At 39.2% G+C, this 26,020-nt stretch overlaps 1 protein-coding gene across 9 annotated transcripts in view; it reads right to left on the bottom strand.

The window, feature by feature from the left end:
- PLEKHA5 (pleckstrin homology domain containing A5) overlaps positions 1 to 26,020 on the bottom strand; it is a 251,781-nt gene that overhangs the window by 30,389 nt on the left and 195,372 nt on the right. For 4 of the 9 annotated variants that reach the window (XM_058191852.1, XM_058191850.1, XM_058191851.1 and 1 more), the window contains 6 exons: positions 24,870 to 24,989; positions 24,003 to 24,056; positions 8,956 to 9,018; positions 7,337 to 7,417; positions 7,051 to 7,200; positions 201 to 302 (listed from right to left, as the gene is read on the bottom strand). In XM_058191852.1, coding sequence (XP_058047835.1) covers positions 201 to 302; positions 7,051 to 7,200; positions 7,337 to 7,417; positions 8,956 to 9,018; positions 24,003 to 24,056; positions 24,870 to 24,989 — 570 coding nt within the window. Of the gene's footprint in view, positions 1 to 200; positions 303 to 7,050; positions 7,201 to 7,336; positions 7,418 to 8,955; positions 9,019 to 17,939; positions 18,021 to 24,002; positions 24,057 to 24,869; positions 24,990 to 26,020 lie in introns of all 9 variants that reach the window. The other 5 variants (XM_058191853.1, XM_058191855.1, XM_058191856.1 and 2 more) reach the window with 3 other exon arrangements.

Genomic DNA, 26,020 nt, shown 5'->3' with positions numbered 1-26,020 from the left:
CCCTGCTCTGAGGAGATTTGACATGGAAAAGATGGTGCTTCAAATAACCTGCTCCTAGACCATGCAGGGAGCTACAGATCATTAACCCCCATACCCAGAAAATGCTATGGAACAAAGTTTATTTTATTTATTAGATTTTTATTTATTAGATTTTTTATTTATTAGAATTAGATTATTAGAAGTTGACATTCTAGTCACACCTGAACCTCGCCTGTCCGTTCCAGCTGCTCCTGCATGTGGTTCTTTGTGATTGTCACATCATATTCTAGTTTGTCGTATTCTCTCCAAGCTCTCTCGAGTTCCTGAAAACAGAAGTATATACATATATAAAAATATCTATATCATATTTTGGTGGCTTGCCACAAAGGTGCGCACATACTTTACAAATCCAAGGACCATACTCTGTTAAGAAGTAATGCAACATCTGATTTATCGACATTCAGTTAACACTGAATGTCACCTCCTATTGCTAGAAATTTCATCACTAGTGGTCTAAAATAGGAAAGCTAAAAGCCACATTTAAGTGGCATGTGGGTGGCACTTTAGGTGGAAGATTAGTAGGATCATCTGAAAATAATTATTTTCTCATTTCCCCTATTCAGATTTACTAAAAAGCATCCATGCTGGCATTTCAGCTGTCTGGCTAATTGAACAACACCTTGGCATTTTCAGGGACAGTCGAAGTCCAGAGATAGCTTGACTCCATCCAGGGCCTTTCCTTACAAAACCAAATACTGTGACAAAGTGGGTATGTAGAAGAAAAGGAGCAAACACTGAACCGACAGGGAAGCAGAAGGCAACATCTGGAGCAGTGGTGAAATCCTCCGTGGATCACCACTGGTTCGCTGCCTGTGCATGCGCAGTGCACGCAAAAGGCATGCTGCGTGCACACATGAGCAGCCTATGCAAAAAACACGCTGCGTGCGCATGCACAGCACATGCAAAAGCACACTGTGCACGCATGCGCAACACACACCAAACGTGTGTTTCGCGCAGAAAAAGATGATTTCATTAGGTAAGTAGAACAGCGGTTGGGGGGAGCAGCTGTGACATGTGATTTAGCTTCACTAGAAAGCAGGATTTCCTGCTTTCTAGCGAATATAAACCAGGCGGCACAGCTGATTGTTGGAAATAGCGGTTTGGACAAACTGGTAGCTTTTTTTAACTACCGATTCGCCCAAACCAGTAGTTTTTATCACTACTGGTTCACCTGAACCAGAGCAAACTGGTAGCATTTCACCCCTGATCTGGAGACTGATGGCTATCCCAAGAAGGCAAGAGAGCTATCCATCAACTGCCAGGATCACAAACACAAGCAGCATATCCTGGTGGTATTTCTGGTGGAAGCCTGGCTTTGGAGCTCAGCTGGAGTGTCCAAAACCAGCTCTGCTTAAGAGCAGAACTTGGAGGTTGACCTTGACCAACAACCAGAATAGAAGCAACCTCATTGAGGTAGTGCCTCATCTTAACTAGTGCCAGAAGTTTTGGAAGTAAGCAAAAGTTGTATGTTACTTTAGAGACTTTGTGACTTTTGTTTGGAAGAACTGAATATTGAAGTCATGGCAATATCAACTCTGAAGGCCTAGAAAGGTGAAGTTGGTGTGGAGCAATTATCTGTTGTTGGGGAAGGTGTGTGTTGCAACGAAGTAGTATATACAGAAGGGTTACACTGTGATGTGTCCAGTCCTTGAAAAGCAAAGAACCCTCACAAAAGAGATCAATACTTTCAAAATGATAAACAATAATGCCAGTCATACTCTCTCACCCAACCCACCTCACAGAGTTGTTGTTGTGGGAAAAATGGAAGTAGGAAGGAGTATTGGATATATTCAATGCCTTTAGTTGTAAAAGTAATAAAGGTGGGATACAAATAAATAAAAAATCATTTAATATACATTTTTACTAGATAAATATGAGAAGGATCTGTCATCTTTTCAGATGGTTGACAACTCAACTCTTCAAGGGGAAATCGGTCTGCACAGTTTCCTTTATTTATTAGGAACTAATATTTTTTTAATATTGCTTTTTGTAAATGGTAAAATATAAAACCGAAAAACAAACAAACAAAACTAATATTTTAATTTGAAAAAGAAACTTGCAGTATTACTGATGGAGAGGGAAGTCCTCCGTAGACTTTCTCTATTGTCACTTGGGTTGTTTCTTGGATTTACTGGGTTGTATTTAATATCAGTTTAATGAACTCATGGAAGGAGATCCAACAGAAGAGTTGGTGCAAGCTCATTTCTGTCCCTTCACTCCCATCCATTACTTGCCATGAGTAATGCTTCCCTGTTCTTTAGTATGGCATAAGTCTTAAAAAGATTTCAATGTGGATATTTCTTCTAAAAAGTGTCCGTTCACTTGCTGCTTGGATACAGTTCATTTGTCAGTGGATTTATAGCTATATTAGTTACAACCACTGAGCTGGGCCTGACGTCTAGTGACCAAATGGACAAATCCTGACTTGTCCCTACAGATGACAATCTATAGCTATTCCAGGTGCATTACAATAATATTTCTAATCCAATCTATCCACTGTAATCATTGTCTTCCCATCTTCTCCCCTCAACTGTGCAATGCATTTGGTTGTATTTTCCTAGTGCAACCCCAACACGTATCATCTGCAGAAATAATAAGCTTCTACTTGCTAATTATTGCCTCAAAGGATTGTCCCAGACTGACTTATTTGGTTCTTCTTGAAGTCCATTATATTCTTAACACCTCCCTCTAAATCAATCATTCAAAGTCAATAATTATCTTTGTTTTTCCTTCATGTCCACCAATCATAGTATCTATTATCACTGAGAAAAACACTGCTTTACCTATTCTGATCTGTATGATGATACAAATGTGCATATGTCATGAACCTGACTACATTTGTCACTGCCTTCCAGAGTAAGATTAATCTATTTTTCCAGAAGTGGTCCCTCTTTTTCCGTTCTTGAGTTTAAGAAAATACAAATGTCTACCATTCTCATTTCATGGCAATCGTTGTGAATTGACAAGTGGCATTACCTTCATCTTAATATTTTAGATTAACCCAGGTTTTTCATTTTCCATTTTATTTTCCTAACGAGCATTTCTGCAACTGCTGTAGAAATGTCCATAAATTGTAACTGAATGTTCTGGAGAACTCTGAAATCTTCTGTTTCCCCCGCTGAACCTTGTCAAATAGCATTCAAATGATGCCATTCTTCAGGCATCTGTATGGATGCAAGCTGCCACTTTCATCTGGTGAATATAATTTCAGAAATTGGTCCCACAAAGATTCAGAAATGAACTGGGATGGCAGGGAGAGGAACTGGAGAGAGATGGGAACAAACATCCAATAGTTCTCCAGAACATTTTGCTCCCAGAATCACCAAATGTTATATATTTTACTTTCAGTGGACAAAAGGTGTCATCTGCATAGCTCTAATTCTTTGTGTTTCATCCTCCGATTTTGTTTCCAGCTGCAATCTCTTCCAATATTGCCATTTTTCTAAAACTTTTGCCATGTAAATTAACCATAAATGATGACAAAACACATTATTGTTTCACTCCCTTCCCTACACTGAATCTCTTTGTTTCCTCAAATTCCGTTCTTACAGTAGCTTCTTGTTTATTTTGAACTCTGCTCAGAAGAATAATCAAGTCCCTCGGCATGGGGCATGCCTGTTAGCCTTAATGTGTTCCACATTTTGGCTCCCGCTACCTGATCAAAGCCTTCCTTTAGACAATAAAGCAGGGGTAAACCTCCTTAAATTATTTTGCTCTCTTCATTATCCACATTAGCTATCTAACCTTAGGTTACCCTGCCTTTTCTGAAAACTATCTTCAATGAAGCTTCTGTTTTCTCCTCTTTCCCCAAAACAGAGATGACAGAACAAGGCTATGGCTAATCTTTTGCAGTACAACTCTTAACAGATACTGTACTGTTACAAGATATTCTATGACTGTTACAGATATTGTACTGCCAGTGTTAAACAGGGGCTAGTGCAAACGTTATTTTTTTTTATTTAGCATATGGCAAAATGTTAAAAAGCAATAGCAGTAGCACTTAAGACTTATATAAGGCTTTACAGCCCTCTCTAAGTGGTTTACAGAGTCAGTCTATGGCCCACCAATGATCTGGGTCCTCATTTTACCCACCTCGGAAGGATGGAAGGCTGAGTCAACTTTCAGCCGGGTGAAACTGCCAAACTGCAGTCAGTCGGCAGTCAGCAGAAGTAGCCTGCAGTACTGCACTCTAACCACTGCGCCACCCCGGCTCACCACAAAAAGCATGTCACAATTATATTCTCAATGAGCAAATATGGAACTATTTAAAACCCAAAGATAGACTGTCAATATATAAATATAGTCACAACATGATGAAGTGTATGTGCTCAAAGGACCGTGTTCCATAATATGTCACACTGTCTGCTTTGGAGCACGACGATTCCGTTGATGGAGGAGACTAGGGCACCTGCCATGTTGGGTCCTAATCTTGTTAAGAATTGACCAGGTCTTACTGGGTAGATGGAATCCTTTTGGTTCAGCTGTAGAGCAGGGAAAGTGCAAATGTGCAAAGGATACATTTGTTCCTACATAAACACTACCATATACTGTAGGGCAGTGGTTCTCAACCTTTATAGTGCTGCGACCCCTTTAATACAATTCCTCACGATGTGGCGACCCCTTTAATACAATTCCCCACGATATGGCGACCCCAACCATAAAATTATTTTCGTTTTGAATTTATCGCGCCTGAAGCCATATTGGCTAGCGATCTGAATTGCTTGCAATTGCCTTGAGGACGGAGGCATTAAAGCGGAGACTCCTCCCCTATTAAGTTTATCGCACCTGAAGCCAGATTAGGCTAGCGATTGGGAGTGATTGCAGCTGGCTTGAGAGGGAGACATCAGAGCAAAGATTTCTCTCTTTTTTAATTCATCGCGCCTGAAGCCGAATTCAGCTAGCAATTTGAAGAGCCTGCAGCTGGCTTGTGGAGTCAACCATTGGAGCGTGATTCTTCGACTCGCAAGTATACTTCCCCTATTTCCGATGGTCTTAGGCGACCCCTGGCAAATCGTCATTCGACCCCCAATGGGGTCCCGACCCACAGGTTGAGAACCGCTGCTGTAGGGTCTGATATTTTAAAGCAGGGTGGATTTGATTTAAATCACAATTTAATTCAGGATTTAAATCACTAGTAAAAAGGCTTGATTTAAATCAACTTGATTTAAATCATAATTTTTAAAGATCAACTGACATCTCTGTGCTATAGCGGCTCCTCCTCTGACCTGCTGTTGACTCTGAGTCCCAATATTGCAGAATATACAGCCTCATGCTACATAACTAAGCTCCATTTCATGCTGAATAAACTAAATTATTAATGTATCTTAACTGGAATATTATCTTTAGATAGATGTTTACTCCAAAAGCATTTTATTAAAATAAATTTGTTAAAAAAAATCCGATTTAATTTTTTAAAAAAATCATCAATTCTTATCTACCCTGTTTTAAAGGTAAACTGCAGTTCTTTCAGAGGTGCTGAAAAGATGAGATGGTGGATTTTAGCTATTCCAGCTAACTGCCAAGAACACTAATTTGGATTTCTGCACGGAAGAGGGACTAGAACTTAGTGGCCTAAATAGTCTCTTCTAATTCAATGATTCAGTATTTATAGGAAATACTATATCTTCTAGTTGAGTTGAGTTGAGTTAGTAAATATGGGTGTTTGAAAAATTTTGAGTCTGGACCAAAATGAAACATCCTGTATCTGCTCCCCATCCTTTGTAGGGAAAAATAAATCAGTAGTTTTAATTTCTTAATTTATGAATGTTTGACATAGGTGAGCAAGGACTCCAACATTTACAATTAGTAAGGATTAGTAAGGATATTACGGTGTCTAGTATATTGCCTGAAAAACTTGAAGACGTGTGGACTTCAAGACCTGGGTGGGGAATTCTGGGAGTTGAAGTCCACACACCTTCAGGCTGCCAAGATTGAGAAACACTAATCTAAATCCTTGCGTAGCACACATTACTCTGGAAAAATAGTATTTGGATTTTTCACAGTACCCTCTAGGTATTCCACTATGTGGAACAGACTAGTGTTCCACACAGTTGTTTAACAGCTGGATTCTTTAATTACAGGTAGTCCTTGACATAAGACCACAAGGAGCCCAATTTTTGTTGCTATGTGAGAAATGTGTTGACCTTTGCCCCATTTTAAAGACTTTTCTTGCCACCGTTGATAAGTGAAACACTGCAGTTAGTAACACAGTCGTTAAGTGAATCTGGCTTTTCCATTGACTTTGCTCGTCAGAAGGTTACAAAAGGTGATCACATGACCCTGGGACACTGCAACTGTCATGAATATGCCAAACATCTGAATTTTGATCACAGGACCCTGAGGATATTGCAATGGTCGCTAAGTGTGAGAAATGGTCGTAAGTCACTTTTTTCAGTGCCGTTGTGACTTGAAAGGGTCATTAAATGAACTGTTGTAAGTCAACTACCTGTAATTGTTCATCAAGACTAAGTAGGCTGTGTCTAAGTCTAGGCATCTAAAAATAGGATGTCTAGCAGCAGATAGGAGTTTGATAAAGAGCAGCTTGCGGATAATAACGCCAAAAGAGCACAGATGGAAATGGCAAAGGAAAAGGCTAGGGATCTGATTTATTTTGACTACAGAAACAAGAAACTGAAAGATTTGGGGTGATATATTTCCATGAAATAGTTGTGGAAATGACAGCTTGAATAGATACATCAGTTTGATGACCTCAGGATATTTTAAGATACGTAATTTGTCTAATGAAGAATTCCAGCTTTTGCTAGAACAGGCAGCACAGATTTTACTAATATTTTTTTTTACTTTTTTTAAAAATAAAGGCATCATTTATTCCACTGTAGCAAAACAAAACTTCCATCCAGACTTTCTAAACCTGCTACAGATTTGGCAAATCAAAGACGAATTGGTATTTGCAAGTATGTAATAAGAAAAACACCCAGACAACGCTACAATAAGAGACATTGTAAGCACAGCAGTGAGTTTTACTAAGGGAAAAGAATTGCATTTTCTTACCGCCGTAGCCCGAGATACTTCTCGACAAGTGCTAAGCAGGCCATTCTGTAAATCATCCCTCTGCAAGATGACATTTTGTATGGCAGCTGGATTTTCTGCATTCATTTGTATCTCTTGGCTGGCCGATAGCAGAGCTTGCTCAAGCGTATACTGCGGTAATAAAAAGAGTAATTTTTTAATGTTCTGCATCATTGGACTGATTTTCTTTTTACGTCACTTATCAATGTTCTGATAATAAAGCGGGCAAAATAACATAAATCTGGAATAATAAATATAATTATCCTACTTTTTCCTTGTGCAGCTGCTGAAGCTTCTCTTCGAGGGCCTGCACGACTTTATCTTGTTCACATAACCGGCTAAGCTTCGCCTAGTGCAGAAGAAAAGTTGTGGGTAATTTGTGCCACTAGCTGCTTTGAAATACTGACTATTGATAACGTAGACATGTCCGTAAAAAGATTGGAAAAACTGTCCAACAGCAGATCTTCACTTTTCAAGACAAAATCATGGATTTGGCTGGAAATAGAAGTTCAAACATCTTTATCAATCCTCTTAGGTACCAGTGGTGGGATTCTATCGGTTCGGGCCCGTTCGGGCGAACTGTTAGCTTGAACAATCAGACATGAGTGAACCGGTTCGCTCCAGTTTTGAAGGGGGCCTGCCTGCCTGCCCCTGCGTTATACTCACATATATTTTCATTTCTGAAGCCCACTGATAGCCGCAGCAGAGCGGATTGCCGCGCCTCAGCTGTTTTCCTTGCCGCCAGCAATGCGGAAGGTGAAATTTCTCCAAACTGCGCAAAGTGCGTGCTTAGCGAACCGGTTGTTAAACTGGTAGGATCCCACCACTGGTCTCTCTGTATGTATGTATATCTCTAGATGTGCACATAGAGCTTAGTTTCAAGTTCAGGTACAGGTAGTCCTCGACTTACAAAAGTTCATTTAGCGACCATTCAAAGTTATAACGCCACTGAAAAATCTGACTTATGACCGTTTTTCACATTTACAACCTTTGCACACACACCCTGGTCACTTACAACCACAGTTGAGCCCAAAATTTCTGTTATAAAGTGAGACCATTGTTAAGTGAATTTTGCCCTATATTACAACCTTTCTTGCCACAATCACTGCAGTTGATTAGTTAGCAACTCAGTTGTTAGTGAATCTGGCTTCCCCATAGACCTTGCTTGTCAGCGGATCACAAAAGGTGATCCCATGACCCCGGGACACTGTAACAGTCATAAATACATGTTAGTTTCCAAGCATCCGAATTTTGATCACATGACCTTGGGGCTGCTGCAACCATCGTTAAGTGTGAAAACCGGTCATAAGTCACATTTTCCTGTTGTAACTTTGGTCACTAAACAAATGGTTGTAAGTCGAGGGCAACCTGTACTTCCAGATATAAACTGACTCATCTTGGTGCTATGACCTATGTCAGGGGTGTCAAACTCGATTTCACTGAGGGCCGCATTGGGGTGTGTTTGACCTCGGGCATGGCCAGACTGGGCGTGGCCAGCTCGATATCACTCGTGTGATCAAATGCCACTTTTGCTAGTAGTTTGTTTTGCTAGCACTCTGCCAGTAAAAACGTAGTTTGTGAGGGCCGCGTGTGGCCCTCATGAGCTCAGTTTTCACTGGCAGAGGCACCACGGGTTGGTCCTTTGCTGTTTCCAAGGCAGCCCTATGGGCTAGATCTAAGCACCCCATGGGCCACCTGACCTATGTGATCTATCTTAGGTACCTGCAGAAGATATTGTACATTTTTCTTAATGGTTCAAATTTGTCTCAAGGTATAACTCAACTCTTCTGCAAAAAGATAGAGTTATTAGATCGTTCACTTACAAAAACAGCAGTTTAATTAAAAAAAATTTAAAAAATCAATATTCAGAGCGCTAAAAGTACTTACATCAATATCCAGTTCTTCTGATCTGTATTTGTACAGAGTAGACCTACTTTCATCTTGTGTCAGCTATAATAAGGAAAAACACTGCCATCAAACCACTTCACTAAAATCAAGCCAAACCATGCATTCCGAAGCGAACATTTAATTAAGCATACATTACTTCAGATCAAAATGTTAAGCACTTAATATGCCTTAATCAACATACACTATGTAAATTCATTCATAATGGATGCCAAATTTAGACTGTCAGAAAGGAGAACTGTTTTATTCTTGCTGGAAAGCTTCCCCAAAGATGAAAATGGAATGGCATGTTATCTGTTGAGCTTCAAATAATTATCATAAAATTAACTAAATTTAATTTTGTTAGCCACTCAAATAAATAAGAACCCCCCCCATGAAGCAAATTAGGAGTACATAAATCAGTGATACCAAGGATCTGACATCCTAATAGCAGAGATTAAATCTGCATATGAGAATTCAGAATATGAAGCTCCTTCCTGCCTTTATTTTACCTTTCAGGAAAGCTGCATAAAACTCTTACTTGAGATGTATAGAAGAGATTATTCTCAGTTACGTCTTACAACAATGAAAAACAGAAAGACAATCGCCTATAGATAGGGCCTACTACTCTGGGTGTATGTCACGTTTTCTTTTAAAAAAAAATGCTTCTCACACAACATTGTGTATAAAAAGATTTCTCTGCCTTGTGTGGGGTGATGCACTAGTAGTTCGAAATGCAAAACACTGAAGGAACGTAGGAATTGAGAAGATAAGCATTTAGAGAAGAGTTCACTGCTACACAGGGGCAAAATAGCCCATTCTAGATAAATAGACTGGGAATTTCTAAAAACAGGAGGAATGTTGGTTACATGAGATTGCCCAGCTTAGTTCTACAATAAACTGTCGTTCTGATACTTACTTCCTCAAGCGATATAAACTTCTAAATGGAATGGCAGCTAGTGCAATCAACTGTAGTGTGAAGGAAATGGGTCTATTCCAGGGGTGTCAAACGCAAGGCCCGCAGGCTGGATGCATCACGCACTGGCCACGCCAACGCCCGGTTTAGCAAAGGGAGACAAAAGCCGTGATACGTCACGTGATCCTGCCGTGACACCGTGAGTTTGACACCCCTGGTCTGTGCCATATATTCATTCTCATCTCTACATTTTAAGACTGCTGATTAGCACGGTTCTTTTTTAAAAATAATTCTGAAGAGGATAACTCCATGGAATTGAGGCAAAATCTTGTGAGCAAATCCACAACTTTTGCATTAATAAATGTACAGAGGCCCAACACAGATGTAATGCCCTCATGTGGTTGTGAACACTTCCCCATTCCTTTCCACTCTTTAACCATGATCGGGTGCCAGGTCTGAATCAGCAGCAAATTAATTTTATAATTAAAAGGATCACCAGAGTTTTAAAGAGATGCTTTAAAATAAATTTGCAAGTCTGAAGTAAAAGGACAAGTGAATTTGGAGCCAAAGTGATGAATGGAGACACAACTTTATGGTCAGGAGAGTGGAAGAAAGGAAAGAAAAAATGCCTCAAACACATATGCCAATTGTTACATCTGTACTGAGGCCATCACAATAAACACTTTACAAAAGTTCTGAATCCTTCACAACATTGTTTAAGTTGTCAGTTCTCCAAATATCAATTACCCTCCTTACTTTCACATTCATGCACGGTTATTTTTGTGTATGCAATTAGATTAGAAGCCTAACCTCATTGTGTTTAAAACAATAAAACTGGAAAGACAAAAGATGAGGCAAGGATTTAGCAATTCAAATATTTCAATCACAGAACAGATCCGCCCCGAAGGTTTTTTGTTTTTTTTAAAAAAAGTGTTTCATTTCAAGGCATCTATCCTCATGCAAATGCGCTTGGTGACAATCTGAGGGAATGCACTGTGTATTAAAGCCATATAAATAACTTTGCTTTGAAATGAACATTTAATGAAATGAGCACTGGAAGATGAAAAAGCCACAGCACCTTTAAATTCAGAAAGATTAAATATTTTAATTTGGAATGATATTTAGTACCTTGTTTTACAAACCCACTTGAATATATTCTACACAATTCACCTTGATAGGAGAAAGAATTGAAGAATGGAAATATATATATATATATGTATTTTAATGATAAAACAGATATGCTCAAATATGGTTGATGTAAATCTGGCCAAGCTCTCAAAGGAGAAAGATATGAATCAATCTGCAGAAATCATAGGATGAAATATATGTCTCCAGCTATCATTTTTAATGAAGTTATAGACAATTCTGAATCTAAATTACCTATTTTTTAATATCCTAAAACTGAAGCAAATGCACTGATAATTGCCTAAACTTCTTGAAACAATGTAATCTATCTAATTAACACTCTGTGTTTCTTAAAATAATGACAATTATCAACAGCACATTCTACCATCTCACATTTTCAGAAATGCAATTTCAGAAGGAATAATGATTCTTATGTAGCATTTGTCCATAATGTAAATAATATGCTACACTTCAATGGTACTGAAGTTAACATACTGTCTGCTTTCAAACAAACCATCATTTTCAGTTAGTTTTTAACTTTAGCTACACCGTTGATACTACCTTGAATTGAAGCACAGATAACAATTGTACTTTAAATTCAGTTATAGACTTAGAATCAAAGGGAATTTCTATTGGCTCCAGAGTATTTAATCGACAAAAAACAAAAAGAAATAACAGTATCCTCAAGTCTTTTCCAGTGGCTTGAAAATTATGTTCTAAGGAATAATGCTGTCAGAGTTCTTCATTTTGAAAACTGCCAATGGTAAAATAATATTTCATGGAATGACAACTTGTCCACCGTATCTTCTGATCTCCCTCACATGTTGAAAAATGTTGTAAACATCTACGTACCCCCCAAATAAGGTCTGTTTAAGATGGAAATAACTTCCCAAGTGGAAAACAGCAGGTTCACTCTATTAACTAACCTAATACCATCCACTGATTTTTTTGGAGGATAGTTGAGGGAGGGATATTGAAACTCAAAAAGAAAAGGCAGCAGCAATAGCATTTAAATCAGAGTGTGAAACTCGCAGCCCGCAGGCCAGATGTGTCTCGCGCTGGCCACGCCCACAGCTGGTTTAGTGAAGGAGGAAAAAAACTATGATACGTCATGTGACCACGTGAGTTTGACACCCCTGATTTAAAAGTTTAAATGATGGGCAAAATAAAGTGCATTGAAGGTAACTCATTCTGAAATCTAAGGAAAAGATAAAGGCCCTATTTCCAACTTTTTATTCAAAAAGTGCCTAGATGTTTTAAGAGGCTTGATGTTATGTCCATGTCCATGTCCATGTTTGGTCTCATAATAAAACCCCACGACTCAAGAGACAGTACTATCTAGTGCCCAAACAACAGTACTGCATACCAGACTGTCCATTATCTTCCAGACAGGTGATAGTGTTTCCCCACCTTTTAGGGCAAGGGTCCCACAAACCCCTGGTTGGTGGACCGGTACCTGGCTGAGGCATGCCAGAAACTGGGTCGCGCAAACAAGAGAAGCCCCATCCGCGGGATGCAGGCAGCATGCAAAACCATGACCCCTCTGGTCCATGGAAAAACCTATCTCCGTGGAACCGGTCTTTGGGGTTCCCAAAAGGTTGGGGGCTGCTATTTTACTGGCAAGGGCTTAATGCCAAAACAAACCATTGGCCCCTCTAGTTCAAGAATTGTTTTGGGATGGCTCCAATTGCAGAGATCAAAAAAGGGGTGAAATCTAAAAATTTTCCCTACCAGTTCTGTGGGCGTGGCTTAATTGGTGGGTGTGGCTTGGAGGTCAGGTGACTGAATGGGCATGGTCAATAATAATAAATAATAAAAATAATAAAGTATACAAAACTTGGGAGGCACTGATCTACCTTCTTTAAAAATAGAGGCCCCGATCTACCAATTGCCTTTTACTGAGGCACCAGTCTACCTTCTTTAAAAATAGAGGCCCTGGTCTACCTTCTTTAAAAATAGAGACACCGGTCTACCTTCTTTAAAAATAGAGGCCCCGGTCTGCCAATTGCGTTTTACTGAGATGCCCCAGTCTACCAAGTGCCTTTTTTTGGCAGGCACCGGTCTACCTTCTTTAAAAATAGAGGCACCAGTCTGCTAGCTGCCTACAGCGCTGATCAGCTGTAGTGTGGCTCTTTGAAGTGCTGCGGCAGTCATTTAAGGCCCTTTTCAGCTATATCACCACCGAGAGCTTCAGGGACAGAGAAGAAGAACAGCGAGGCATGGGCAGTGGGGTGGGGGCAGGGATTTCTGCTACCGGTTCTCTGAACTACCTGCTCCCATCGCTACCGGATCATTCTATCCGGTCTGAACCGGGAACATTTCATCCCTGGATCAAAACCTTTTTCACCAATACAGTTCTACCAGCTTCTCCTCAAGAAAATACCTGCGTCCTTCAGGTATTCCATAAGAAACGTGGCAATTATATTCATGACACCTCACAACTCCATTTTTTTTTTGTACATGCATAATTTAAAAATGTTGCTTGGAATTCAGCATGAAGCCTAAGGGCACTAGAAAACTTTGGCAACTTTGAGAGAGTAAAGAGGGGAAAGAACCATTTCAAATGCAGTCAAAATGCCGCAATGAACACATGGGATTTATAACTATTACTTCTGATAGTTGTAACATTAATATATCATATGTTTGCCAAGCACTATTTTAAAAAGATGAATTTATCATGATTAGCTATTCTGGAAATGGTATATATCAAAGCTAATATTTAAAATGCAGAATTAAACAAAATGGGCCTTTGGATGGGTCCAAACTGCCTTTGGACTGAGGATACTGAGGACTGAGAGATGTGGAAAATGTAGTTAGTAGAATGTCTTCCTCCAAAATGATGCCCTAAATCCATCATTTCCTATCTCATTCTGATAATATCGTCACACCTGGAAGCTTAGTAAAATGAAATAAAATAGAATATTTCTAAATAATTCTTGGCAACACAGATAAAAATGGATTGACAAAAGAACTCCCTCTTCAAACTTTTGGACTTCACAAACAACAAGGCACTTCCCATAACAACTGCTTGGAGAGCATATCCTCTGCAGGGGTGTCAAACTGGCGGCCCATGGACCGGATGTGTCACACACAGGCCACGCCCACCCCAGCTCCATGAAGGGAAAAAACCGTCGTGATACGTCACTTGACGGCAACGTGACGCAGCGAGTTTGACACCCCTGCTCTATGGGTTCTAGGTCCACAGAGGGCAACCAGCTATTATGCTTCCACCAAGTTCCTCAATTTGGAAACAGCCGTGGAAGCAGGGCACCAATAATGCCAAGCTTACCCTCACACCGGGGTTTCCATACATTATACATATCCACCATATGGTAATCTTCTGCCTGTCACCAAATTTAAGAATAAGTTATTCGTCTTTTGTAGCTGATCATAAAATTGTTGGCAAACAACAGGCATGAGATGCAACTCAAAGTAGGAAGCCTCATGAGATCACAAGGAGAGATTTGAAAATCTGTTTCAACCACTTGGCTCAACCTCTTACAAGCCGTGGGCATCCGTGGGGGAGGGGGTAGGGAGAGGCCAATGATGAAATGTGTGTTCCGACATTACCATGGAAACTGTTATCCTTATATCCTTGCATATCACGAGGCGTGTATAAAAGAGCAGTGCTTAAATTGTGACATGAGGCTTATTTCGCTATCTTGGTATCATCTTGGCTAGCTGCAGAAGCCTGTGCGGAGAATAGTGGCTTCTGAAGTGTAAGAGTTGCATTTAGGAGTAAAAACTAGGAAGGAGTCACGCAAAGGAATTGCTCAGAAAATGAATTTTGGGTGCTAACTTCTCTGGCATAAATACCTTGCTCATTTGAAAGATCAGTTTACTCCCTCTTTTTATATATCCTTGCAGAGAATTCAAGTATTTTTAGCTACTTGAAACTAAGGGAACATTTCTGATCTTAAAGGAAAGTGCAAGCTAATTGATAAAAGCTGCAAATGTATCTCCCCCAGTTACCATCTGGATGTTCTGAATTAAATATTTGCAATCGATAAAGATGGCATGTTGAAAGCCACCCCAACTGTAGAGTAAGGAAGATGAGCGTGACAGAGTTAAGACAATCTCTGTTGTCAGGGTGTAAAACATACTTTAAGTTCACAACAGACAGATGCTGTTCAGAAAAAGCCCGGACCGACACCTTCCCTAATTCACTGAACTAGAAGGAGGAGGGGGTTTAATAACACAATCAAACCTGTAAGGTTATGATATTATAGCCACTCTCAATATGAAATAGCCTTCCTGTGATTTCTAGTTTGTCTACTGTAACTGACACCAGCAAGTGGCACTTAGCTGACCTTAGCTGATCTCAAAAAGCTAAGCAAGACGTCATTGGTACTTGGATCAGAATCCATCAAGAAATTCTAGAACCATAAACTACATTTGGAAGATGGGGGAAAAAAACCACTCACACAGATCCTCCAAGAAGGGAATGGCTGTCTAGATGCCAAGAAAACAGCATGGATATATTCATATAACCAACAGGAGGTCAAGTTCAACTCCAGACAGCTGTGACCCATCCCTTCAAGCTTGGCAGGAAGGGGGTATGAAAGGGATCACGCCAAACATAGCCGGTTAAACCTTGAAAGGAACTATTCCCAGCTGTATGTTCAATTCAGTTTGCTTGCACATGCTAAACATCCCCATGGGCAGCTCCTTCCTCAAAACCCCACGTAAGGCAATCAGCTACAAAATGATTTAGTGAAGGACAAATCAATACTTCCAGCTTGGAAAAAAAGTTGAAACTAGAGCCTGGGTTTAAGTAAAGAAAAAGATAACAATGAGGAATCTGTGCTTTCTTCGTATTCGTTTCATTTTAAACTATTAAACCTTCCTAAGAATTTCATTTTCCACATTTGGCTGTTAATCGTTAACAACCCGTCCAGTCTCAAGAGAAATTTAAGAAAGAGAAGCCAAGATGTTTCTTCACTGTAATATTGCACATTATACATTAGTTTTTTTTAAAAAATAACATGGTAATTTTCAATGAGAAGTAGTGTTTACTTAAAATCAAACAAAGCCCACACATTTGAGCAAAATTGTAATAGCACAATAGTTGTTCATAAAGAGAACACCATGGTCCCTGAAGTTGTGGAATGTTGGCAACCAGTAAAGTTGCCAAGTATTTTCCTAAATAGATTTAGGACCTAGGAAACACATCTGGTTCAGCCAGGCTTATCTCCCACACCTACAGGGTCAAGAATTGCAACTGACTCAGATTCAGATTAACGGAGCTGGAAGGGACCTTATAGATCATGTAGTCCAATCCTCTGCTCAAGCAGAAGACTCTACACCATTTCTGACAAATACAATCTTTTCTTGAAAGTCTCAAGTGATGAAGCTCCCACAATTTCCAAAGGCAACTTCTGTTCCATAGGTTGATTGTTCTCACTGTCAGAAAGTTCCTCCTCATTTCTGGGTTGAATCTCTCCTTGGTCAGTTTCCATCCATTATTCCTTGTCTGGCCTTCAGGTGCTTGAATCCCCTCCTCTCTGTGGCAGCCCCTCAAATATTGGAACACTGCTATCATGTATCCCCTGGTCCTTCTCTTCACTAGACTAGTCATGCCCAGTTCCTGTAACTTTTCTTCATATGTTTAAGTCTCCAGTCCCCTAATCATCCTGGTTGCTCTCCTTTGCACTATTTCTACAGTCTCAACATCTTTTTTATAGTGTGGTGACCAAAACTGGATGCAGTACTGTAGGTGTGGTCTTACTAGGGCTTTATAGAGTGGTATTATTATCTCCCTTGATCTTGATTGTATCCCTCCGTTAATGAAATTTAGGATTGCACTGGCTTTTTTGGCTGCCACTGCACACTGTTGGCTCATATTTAGCTGGTTGTCCACTAAGACGCCTAGATCCCTCTCAGAGTCACTGCTGTTAAGCCTGGTTTCAACCAGTTTATATGTGTACTTTTGAGTTTTTTTTATCTAAGTGTAGGACTTTACTTTTCTCTACATTGAATTTCATTTTGTCAGATCTGCCCAAGCCCTCTGTTATTCAGCTACTAAAGAAAATTAAATGCTCTCCATTCACAGGCATCAATAATCTTCCACATTGGTCCAAACTCAGATTATGAGTCAATTTGAGTTTGGAATTTGGGAACCCCTGAGATCATAAATTGGGGAAAAAAAGAAGACTTTATGTGTAAAAAGGAAACACCATTGCCGTTACCAATCAATTTATTTGGCATTCTGTGAAATATAGGATGCTCAAGTTTAAATGATTATTCCAATGATTTTCTGACAAATATGTTGATGTTATATTTCCATTCAGCATATTTCCTCTCTTAATAATCATGACTCAAAGACTGACTTTGTTTGCTGTGACTTTCTGAACATAGTGCTCTTAAGGAGCTATATTCCCCAGATCAAAATGATTTTGATCCTTTTTAACTCCCAAGAGCGACAAGAAAACGAGCAAGAGAAGGAATGCACGCAATTGTCCAGGAACCTACAACATTTAGTAATTTTTTTTTTCCTCGAACAAAAAGCTGCCAGAAAATGACAACACGGCTGGCATGCTTTTGCATTAAACCAAGATTAATTCCTTCAAAGGCAAAAAAAAAAAAAAAGAAAGAAAGAAAAAGGAGATTGCATAGATCCATGCTAGGACAAATGTCGGAAGCAGAATATACAGGATTCACCGACAAAAAGCAGTCATTTGTTAAATATTCTGGAAAAGGGGGAAAAAGGTTATCCAAAGGGGGGGGGGAGGACACTCAATACTCAAGGACAAGTACGTTCAGCAAAGCCATGCTAGTGATACTGCAACATTGTAGGAAGCATGGATGATTTGTGGTTTTCCAAAAACAAAAACAGGGGAGGAACACCAATGTTATGGATAAACTGGAGGGGAACAACCAAAAACTGTCACTGAGGAAAAGTTTTGCAATGAGAAAAAGCAATTTCATTCACTATCCAAGACCTTACTTGATGGTATAGTTGTGGTCTTAGCGCCGAGTTCTCAATCATAGTGTGAACCAAGATGATTAAAGGTTCATTCTCTTTCATCTATTTCAAATCAGGAGGAGCATACAGCAAACATCAGTTTACAGCACGGCTAGATTTGAAAGACGACACTGTAAATATAGCCTCTACTTTAATTGTTTTCCATTAGTGCAGCAGTTTATAATTCCTCTCATGATTAGTAAACTAGTACATTCCAAAGAGCTCGTTTAAACTAAACTGGAAACAAAAATCTATGAATCTAGATTGGTGTACATTCCGTATTAATTAAGCAATAAATATCATTAATAAGATTCTAGAAAGCTTCCCGAGACAGAACATAATTGATTGAGATGAATAAGGTGCTATTTTCATTACTCCGTTTACATATACTCCGTTTACAAAGATTAAGACATGTAGTAGTGTGTTGGATATAAAGCTGTGCAATATAAAGACTCATTCTGGGTAAAATAGAGGTTTTTTGAGTCAATCTTTTAAAATCTAAGGTAGCAATGGTGTACCAACTTGGAGATTGAATAACTTCACCCATTTTTTTCTCCGTTAATGTAGCTCTTTCTCTTCCCAACCCCTAGTGGGACCAGGTCTAGAGCTAAGTCATGTAGGAGGGCAGAGGTCGACCCCGAGACACCTCACTTGTGGGGTGCCGCAGGGGTCGATTCTCTCGCCCCTCCTGTTCAACATCTATATGAAGCCGCTGGGTGAGATCATCAGTGGTTTTGGTATGAGGTATCAACTGTACGCTGATGATACTCAGCTGTACTTTTCCACACCGGGCCACCCCAACGAAGCTGTCAAAATGCTGTCCCGGTGTCTGGAGGCCGTATGGGTCTGGATGGGGAGAAACAGGCTCAAGCTCAATCCCTCCAAGACAGAGTGGCTGTGGATGCCGGCACCCCGGTACAGTCAGCTGCAGCCACGGCTGACTGTTGGGGGTGAATCATTGGCCCCAATGGAAAGGATGCGCAACTTGGGCGTTCTCCTGGATGGACGGCTGTCTTTTGAAGACCATTTGATGGCTGTCTCCAGGAGAGCTTTTTACCAGGTTCGCCTGGTTCGCCAATTGCTCCCCTTCCTAGACCGGGATGCCCTATACACAGTCACTCATGCTCTCGTGACATCTCGCCTGGATTACTGCAATGCTCTCTACATGGGGCTTCCCTTGAGGAGCACCCGGAGGCTCCAGTTAGTCCAGAATGCGGCTGCGCGGGTGATAGAGAGAGCCCCTCGTGGCTCCCATGTGACACCGCTCCTGCGTAGACTGCACTGGCTACCTGTGGCCTTCCGGGTGCGCTTCAAGGTTTTGGTAACCATCTTCAAAGCGCTCCATGGCTTAGGGCCGGGTTACTTACGGGACCGTTGTGCTGCCACCGACTGCCTCCCACCGACCCGTGCACTCTCACAGGGAGGGACTCCTTGGGGTGCCGTCCGCCAGGCAGTGCCGACTGGCGACACCCAGGGGAAAGGCCTTCTCTGTGGGGGCTCCCACCCTCTGGAATGAACTTCCCCCGGGACTCCGTCAACTTCCCGACCTTCGAACCTTTCGCCGCGAGCTTAAGATACATCTATTTATTTGCGCAGGACTGGGCTAGGATTTTAATTTTAATTTAGTTTTTAATGGAGTTTTATTATTTTGTTTTATAAATTTTAAATTCGGCCTTATTTAATAAGTTTTTTAATTAATGTTTTATCTTGTATTTATATTTGTGTATTTGTGTTTTAATAGGCTGTAAACCGCCCTGAGTCCTTTGGGAGATAGGGCGGTATAAAAATGTGATTAAATAAAATAAATAAATAAATAAATAATGAAATACGGCCATCAAGAATTGGGGTTATATTACTATTCTACAGCATAAACTGTAAGCTTTTTTTTAATGAATGGCAATTTAATTTTCATATAGATTTCCTGACCTTCAATATAACCTTACAAATATGAATAGTTTTTTGAAAATAATTAATGTATTCATTTACATACTGTAGCTTCTAACTCAATTTTCTGTTATGATAACTGATGACTATTTCATAGTATTTATATTGGTTGCTTTGTAAGCCATGTTTGCTTATTACCAATGTATTCATTTACATACTGTAGCTTCTAACTCAATTTTCTGTTATGATAACTGATGACTATTTCATAGTATTTATATTGGTTGCTTTGTAAGCCATGTTTGCTTATTACCGCGTTGATCAGTAATAAAGTTTTAGAAGTCTTAAGAAAACAGAAAATTCTGAATACTTTCAATTCATTTATTGGACTTTCTAGTTCCATTGAAAAAAAAAGGAGGATAAGTGCTCTTGACATAGAGCTTTTAAGGATTTGGTTCAACTAAAACACGGTGTATCCGTTTAATACCATTCAACAAAATGCACCAATATACATATAGAATTTTAGATTATATGTGTCCCTTTGTACAGATTCCACTGATCTATTTACTTAGAAAAGAGATGAAAACAACTTGGCATTGCAATATGAAAACCAGGAAATAAATGGCAGAAGATACACACTGAAATGAGAGATGGGAACTGTTAATAGAATTGCAATAGCTGTGTAAGAGGTCAGTGCCAAACTACGGTACATTTTCTATGTGTATGTGAGGAAGGCAGCTTGTTTAACCAAGAGCTGGGTTTATTTTTTTTAACTGCAAAATTTTTTCCCATTCTAACCTCATAAAAAAGCGGCTGTTATTTAATACAACAGCTTTTCCATACCAAAATTTAATAGAATCATTTATATATCTTTCCTAAATACAAATAATGTTGCACATTTCCTTAGGTACCAATATTTTATTTATGCCAATGATTTTGTTGCTGTTGTTAGTACAAGGGAAGACAGATTGCCTTTCAGAGACTTAATTCATTTCTGTCAGTTGAAAAGCTTCTACTGCGTATAACAAATGGTAAGGTATGAAGCAGGGACCAAAAAAAATGGATATTTTTTTTTATCTCAGAGAACAGTTAGTTTCTATTGTTGATTTAGCAATTTCAATTTCAATCCATTTGCTTAATAAAGATTTACTGGGAATGTTTGAATTAATGTAACACCAGCTCTCAGCTGTCAAAACTAGCATCGTTTTTGTTCAAAAATAGGCCTGTGATGAACACACTTCAGACAGGAAGTATGAAGTGTCTGTTCAGGAGGTTCAGGACAATTTGCCACGGCAAACTCGCTGCAAGACAATTCCCTGCGCGACAATTCAATCCTGTATTAATTGTTTAATTCAGGTACTTTTATTATTAGTGATCATGTTTTTGTCAAAATTATTGTAACTCTTTCTGAACTGACTTTATTTTATTATTATTGGCCACGGGTCCATCAAAGTTAATTTAACTTTTGTCCTTGTTGAACTGTCCCACAGCGAGTTGTCCGATTCCGTTTTCAGGATAATAGCAGAGCCAGTATCCATAGACGAAAATATCTGTAGCTCAGGGTTGAACTGGTGCACTCTAAACTGGGTGTTTTTCTTGCAGACCCAAAGGTACTTTTTCAAGAGGCAATTGGACTTCCTTGGTTTCCTCTGAAGATGCTTCGCTTCTCATCCAAGGAGCTTCAAAGCAAAACAAGAGAGTCCAGTTGCCTCTTGAAAAAAGCACCTTTGGGACAACTATGACCTGGATGACTGAGAATCTCCACAGACAATTTCTTGCAGAGGTTTCATTACTAAATTAGGTAACATCATCAGTGCTAGAAGCAATGAAATGTCTCCAAGAAAACAACCAAGCTTGGTGAGCACCAAGGACCCAGCAGAGCAAAATGTGTGAAACTGCAGCAATACATATAAAAAACTCTGCAGGATATAGTGTTTCCATGCGGTTAGGGGGTCTCTGGAGACATTGACTTAATTGCAATTCCAGTGTGCTAAAATGAGGCTATTTCTGAGTGACCTGATCACTGATGTACTGCTCATAAGCAGATACGAGGGAAGAATGAAAACTGATGTCTTTCAAGGGTTATTCAGAGTTATTCCTAAAACGACTCAGGATAGAGTCAGCTCTACAACAATGTCTGAAATGAATGTCAATACAAGCCTACGTCATCTAGTTTAAATGTTTTAAGCTGCCAAAAGAGGAACATAAATCCAGCAACATGACTTAAATTACTACACATTAATTGCATGCATTGAAATTCCAATTCAGTTTTCAGCATTGCTATGATAAGCAGGTAAACCCAGTCTGTCAAAATTTTTGCAGACAACTGAAAATCCTGTGTTAGCATTACACATAGCCCCACCATAAAACCTGTTTTAAATGAAGCAGGGACATCCCTAAATTTCATTTCACAAAACAGATTTAACCGTCGTACCCTATTAAAAATTTATTTGCTTCAAAAAATATAGTGTGCAATATATTGTACAAGAATATGAAAAGCAGCCTCTTCAAGTAGCGTGTGATATTAATAACACTACTTAAGGAATGTTAGTCTGTTTTCAGTATCCTTGAAAATGCTTGCCATTTTCTCCTGCAGATTAAAAGTTTGTAAAAGTGTTTCAATTCGAATGGTTCTGAATGTATAACTTTTATTTCTGGCCAGGCTGAATCCTGAGAATTTCTTGCTTCAGACGTCTCCAAAATTCTTAAGATATGAAGTTAATTGAGTTTCATGTTTCAAATGGTTCTAATGGAAACAGTATGAACACTCTTCTGACTGCACATCACAGCAGTATACATTGTGAAATGAAGATCAACCTTTACGTTTCGAGTAAAAAGTTTATAAAACAAAAAAGATTTTATGTTGGGTCCAATTAATAAAAATGTTGGCTGGCCTCAGGTAGACGGAGTATCCCATTGTGGGCTAATGTTGGCTCAACAGCATTCCAATCAGAAATTTAGCTTTATAATTGCAAAGACAGATGATGATAAAGGAAAAGTAGAAATCTGGAAAGAGCTCCCAATTTCTTTAGTAAAAGTTAGAGAGACAATAGTCACAAAAAGATAATGGCAAGATTTTTCATTTTTGCCAGCTGCATTTGCTGAAGCCTGTTCTAAGTAAGAGAAAACATCTGCAAAATATAAATACAATGGCACAGACTTGTGCTCCAAGTTTAATAATAATATTTAATTCAGAAAACAGATTGTCAGTGGAAGAAATAGAAATAATTAGCCCTAAAATGTCTTCATTTCATCATTAGCATTCTAGATAAGGACCACACAAATTACAGGTAGTCCCTAAGATCTTAACTGGGACCAGAATTTCCACTGCTGGCAAGGCATTTTTAAGTGTGTCACCCCTGATTTTACAATCTTTTTTTTTTTTTTTGCTATGGTTGTTAAGTGAATCACTGCAGATGTTATTAGAGTCGCGTGATCATTAAACAAACCTGACTTCCCCCACTGACTTTGCTTGTTGGAAGCCAACTGGGACAGTTCCAGTGGTGGGATTCAAGTAATTTAACAACCGGTTCTCTGCCCTAATGATTTCTTAAAACAACCAGTTTGTCAAACTGCTCAGAAAGTTAACAACCGGTTCTCATCCCGAAGTGGTGCGAACTGGCTGAATCCCACCACTGGACAGTTCCAAATGGTGATCACAAGACCCTGGGATGCTGCAATCATTAAACGAATACATGGTTACCTGTTACCTGTACTAGAATTTTGAACATGTGATCACTGGAACGCTGTGACACTTGTTAAGTGTGTGAGAACTGGTTGTAAGTCACTTTTTTCAGCGCTGTTGTAACTGCACTGAATGGTCACTGAACTGAGCTGAATTGTAACAGTCACTAAATGAATGGTCACTGAACTAAGCTGAATTGTAACAGTCACTAAATGAATCCTCGCTGAGGATTACCTGTAGTAATTCAAATAGTGGATCCCAAATGATATGGTACATTTTTGGGGATCTAGAAATTAGACCAATAGGCGCAAGAGAGGTGACTTGCCAATTAAAATTGTGCCACTTAACGGCTGCAGAAACTTTCCCCCACTATTTTAAAACCGTAGCAGGATTTCAGCAATTTTGTCAAGTTCCGTGACAAAAAAGAATCAACATATTGTTAAATATAAACATTCAAAAAAAGAAGCTAGAAGTCCCACCTGATGGTCCAAATAAATGGCATTCCTTTGGAGATGATGAGAAAGAATCTCATTCTAGCAACCAGCATTCAGAGAGGAAGAAAGAAAGAAAGAAAGAGAGAAAGAAAGAAAGAAAGAAAAGGACAGATACGAAGAGGTGAAAAAGTCATTCAGGAAAGAAAAGGACACCACACATTTTAACTTTTAATGATTTTAAGATTAGGCCTGCAGATGCCATACGTAACACTCAGCGAAAACTGAGAAATTGTAAAACTGACATTGGCCGTTAGATGGATTAAGTAATATTTCATTGACATACAGAAGCTAAAATTAAAAAAAAAACCCATACTGGCTTTTAAATTAATTTTAATGAGTTAATTTAATTAGTGAGATTAAGTTACGGTTGCAATTGCTCTCAACAAGTCATATTAGCTACAAAAATTAGCTTTCAATATTAAAACAAAATGAAGAACAAAAAAAAATAATAACACATCATGTTAAATCTATTCAAACTATAAACCCTTTGATACACGTGGGTGCATTTCCTGCAGCTAAAAAAACAAACAAACCAATTTGTAAGTTGTCGCAGAAAAGAGAATGAAACACTTGCGCCAGATTGTATTTATGACCCTTTCTAACCTATTCTGGTTTCAGAATTGGGTGTCATCTAGTAATTTGCATAATTTAAGAATTCATGAAAGCAAAATGGCTTTGAATTACTCTCTTCGTTTGGAGACCAATGTATCTCACACCAGAACTCAAAGGGTTAATAGCAGAACACCAGAGACCATCAGGAAAGCAGATGCCACATTGGGAAATGGCGGCCCAGGGCTACAGAGTTGGAATGAGGGGGAAACGGCACATGAGAAACATCGCTTCATAGCTGACCTTTGGACTGCTGGCCTCAAGTTTTAGCTGCATGAGTTGTGCTAATGTGTGTTCCCGGATACTACTCAGTTCGGCCTGCTGCCTTCTCAGCTTTATGAGCAACAGGGTCAGCTCCTCTGGCTAAAGGAACATTGGGTAAGAAGCCAACAGTGGAAAGTTAGTTCATTCTTGTCCTAGACAAAGCTTCAGTTTTACACTTGCATTCAACAATGCTAGCTAGTATAGTATAACCAAGTTATGTTACTCCCTTTGGACCAAGGGAACCGATGATGCTTTCCAACAAAATCTGTCTCAACCAGGGGGAACCAGTTCGGAGTAAATTCCTCCAAACAGAAGGATGACAACGGGTGTCACTGCAACTAGTTTTATTTTGTGCATTGTCATCGTCAAACATGGTTTGTTTCCCATCCCCCCAAAGCTGGGAAGAGCCATGAAGAGGCTATGTGTATCCAAATGTCTTGATTATTTTCTCAGAAAAGTATGGGAAGCTATGGAAACGGTTAACTGATTCTAAGGGTGGAAAAAGAATAAAAATGAAATAGCCCATAATTTTTACAAAAAAAAAAAAAAGGTCATATACAATTGAAGATGGCAGACTCAAACTACAATTCGCTTTCTACTTTCTTTTAATACAGATCTTCCCACATTTCCCATCACCCATCTCCTTCCACTTATGAATGTAACTTTGTTGCTGGCAATCCTTATGATTTATATTGATATATTGACCATCAATTGTGTTGTAAATGTTGTACCTTGATGAACGTATCTTTTCTTTTATGTACACTGAGAGCATATGCACCAAGACAAATTCCTTGTGTGTCCAATCACACTTGGTCAATTAAAAAAAAATAATTCTAATTCTAATTCTAATTTCCCCAGATTATTTCTCAGCACATTTAAGTCAGAACTGAAGGCACAAAAGCACAACTTGAAGTTTGAGGATCAAGGATAAACTGTGATAGAAAGCAAAAACACCTTGAAAGCAATCAGTGTGTCACTGATTCATAAACTTGCATCCACAGATAGACAGCTGGTATGTAGGCTTTTTTGAATCAGCTACCTTATTATTAAACTACAAATACAGCCAATGCTTCAAAATAAGTTATTTTGGTTTGACATGTAGCAGTTTTAAACAAAATCTTACGTCTGGA

The sequence above is a fragment of the Ahaetulla prasina genome, chromosome 7 (assembly GCF_028640845.1).
Source record: "Ahaetulla prasina isolate Xishuangbanna chromosome 7, ASM2864084v1, whole genome shotgun sequence".
In the NCBI taxonomy this organism is placed as follows: domain Eukaryota; kingdom Metazoa; phylum Chordata; class Lepidosauria; order Squamata; family Colubridae; genus Ahaetulla; species Ahaetulla prasina.
This window is presented reverse-complemented; position numbering and strand designations above follow the sequence as displayed.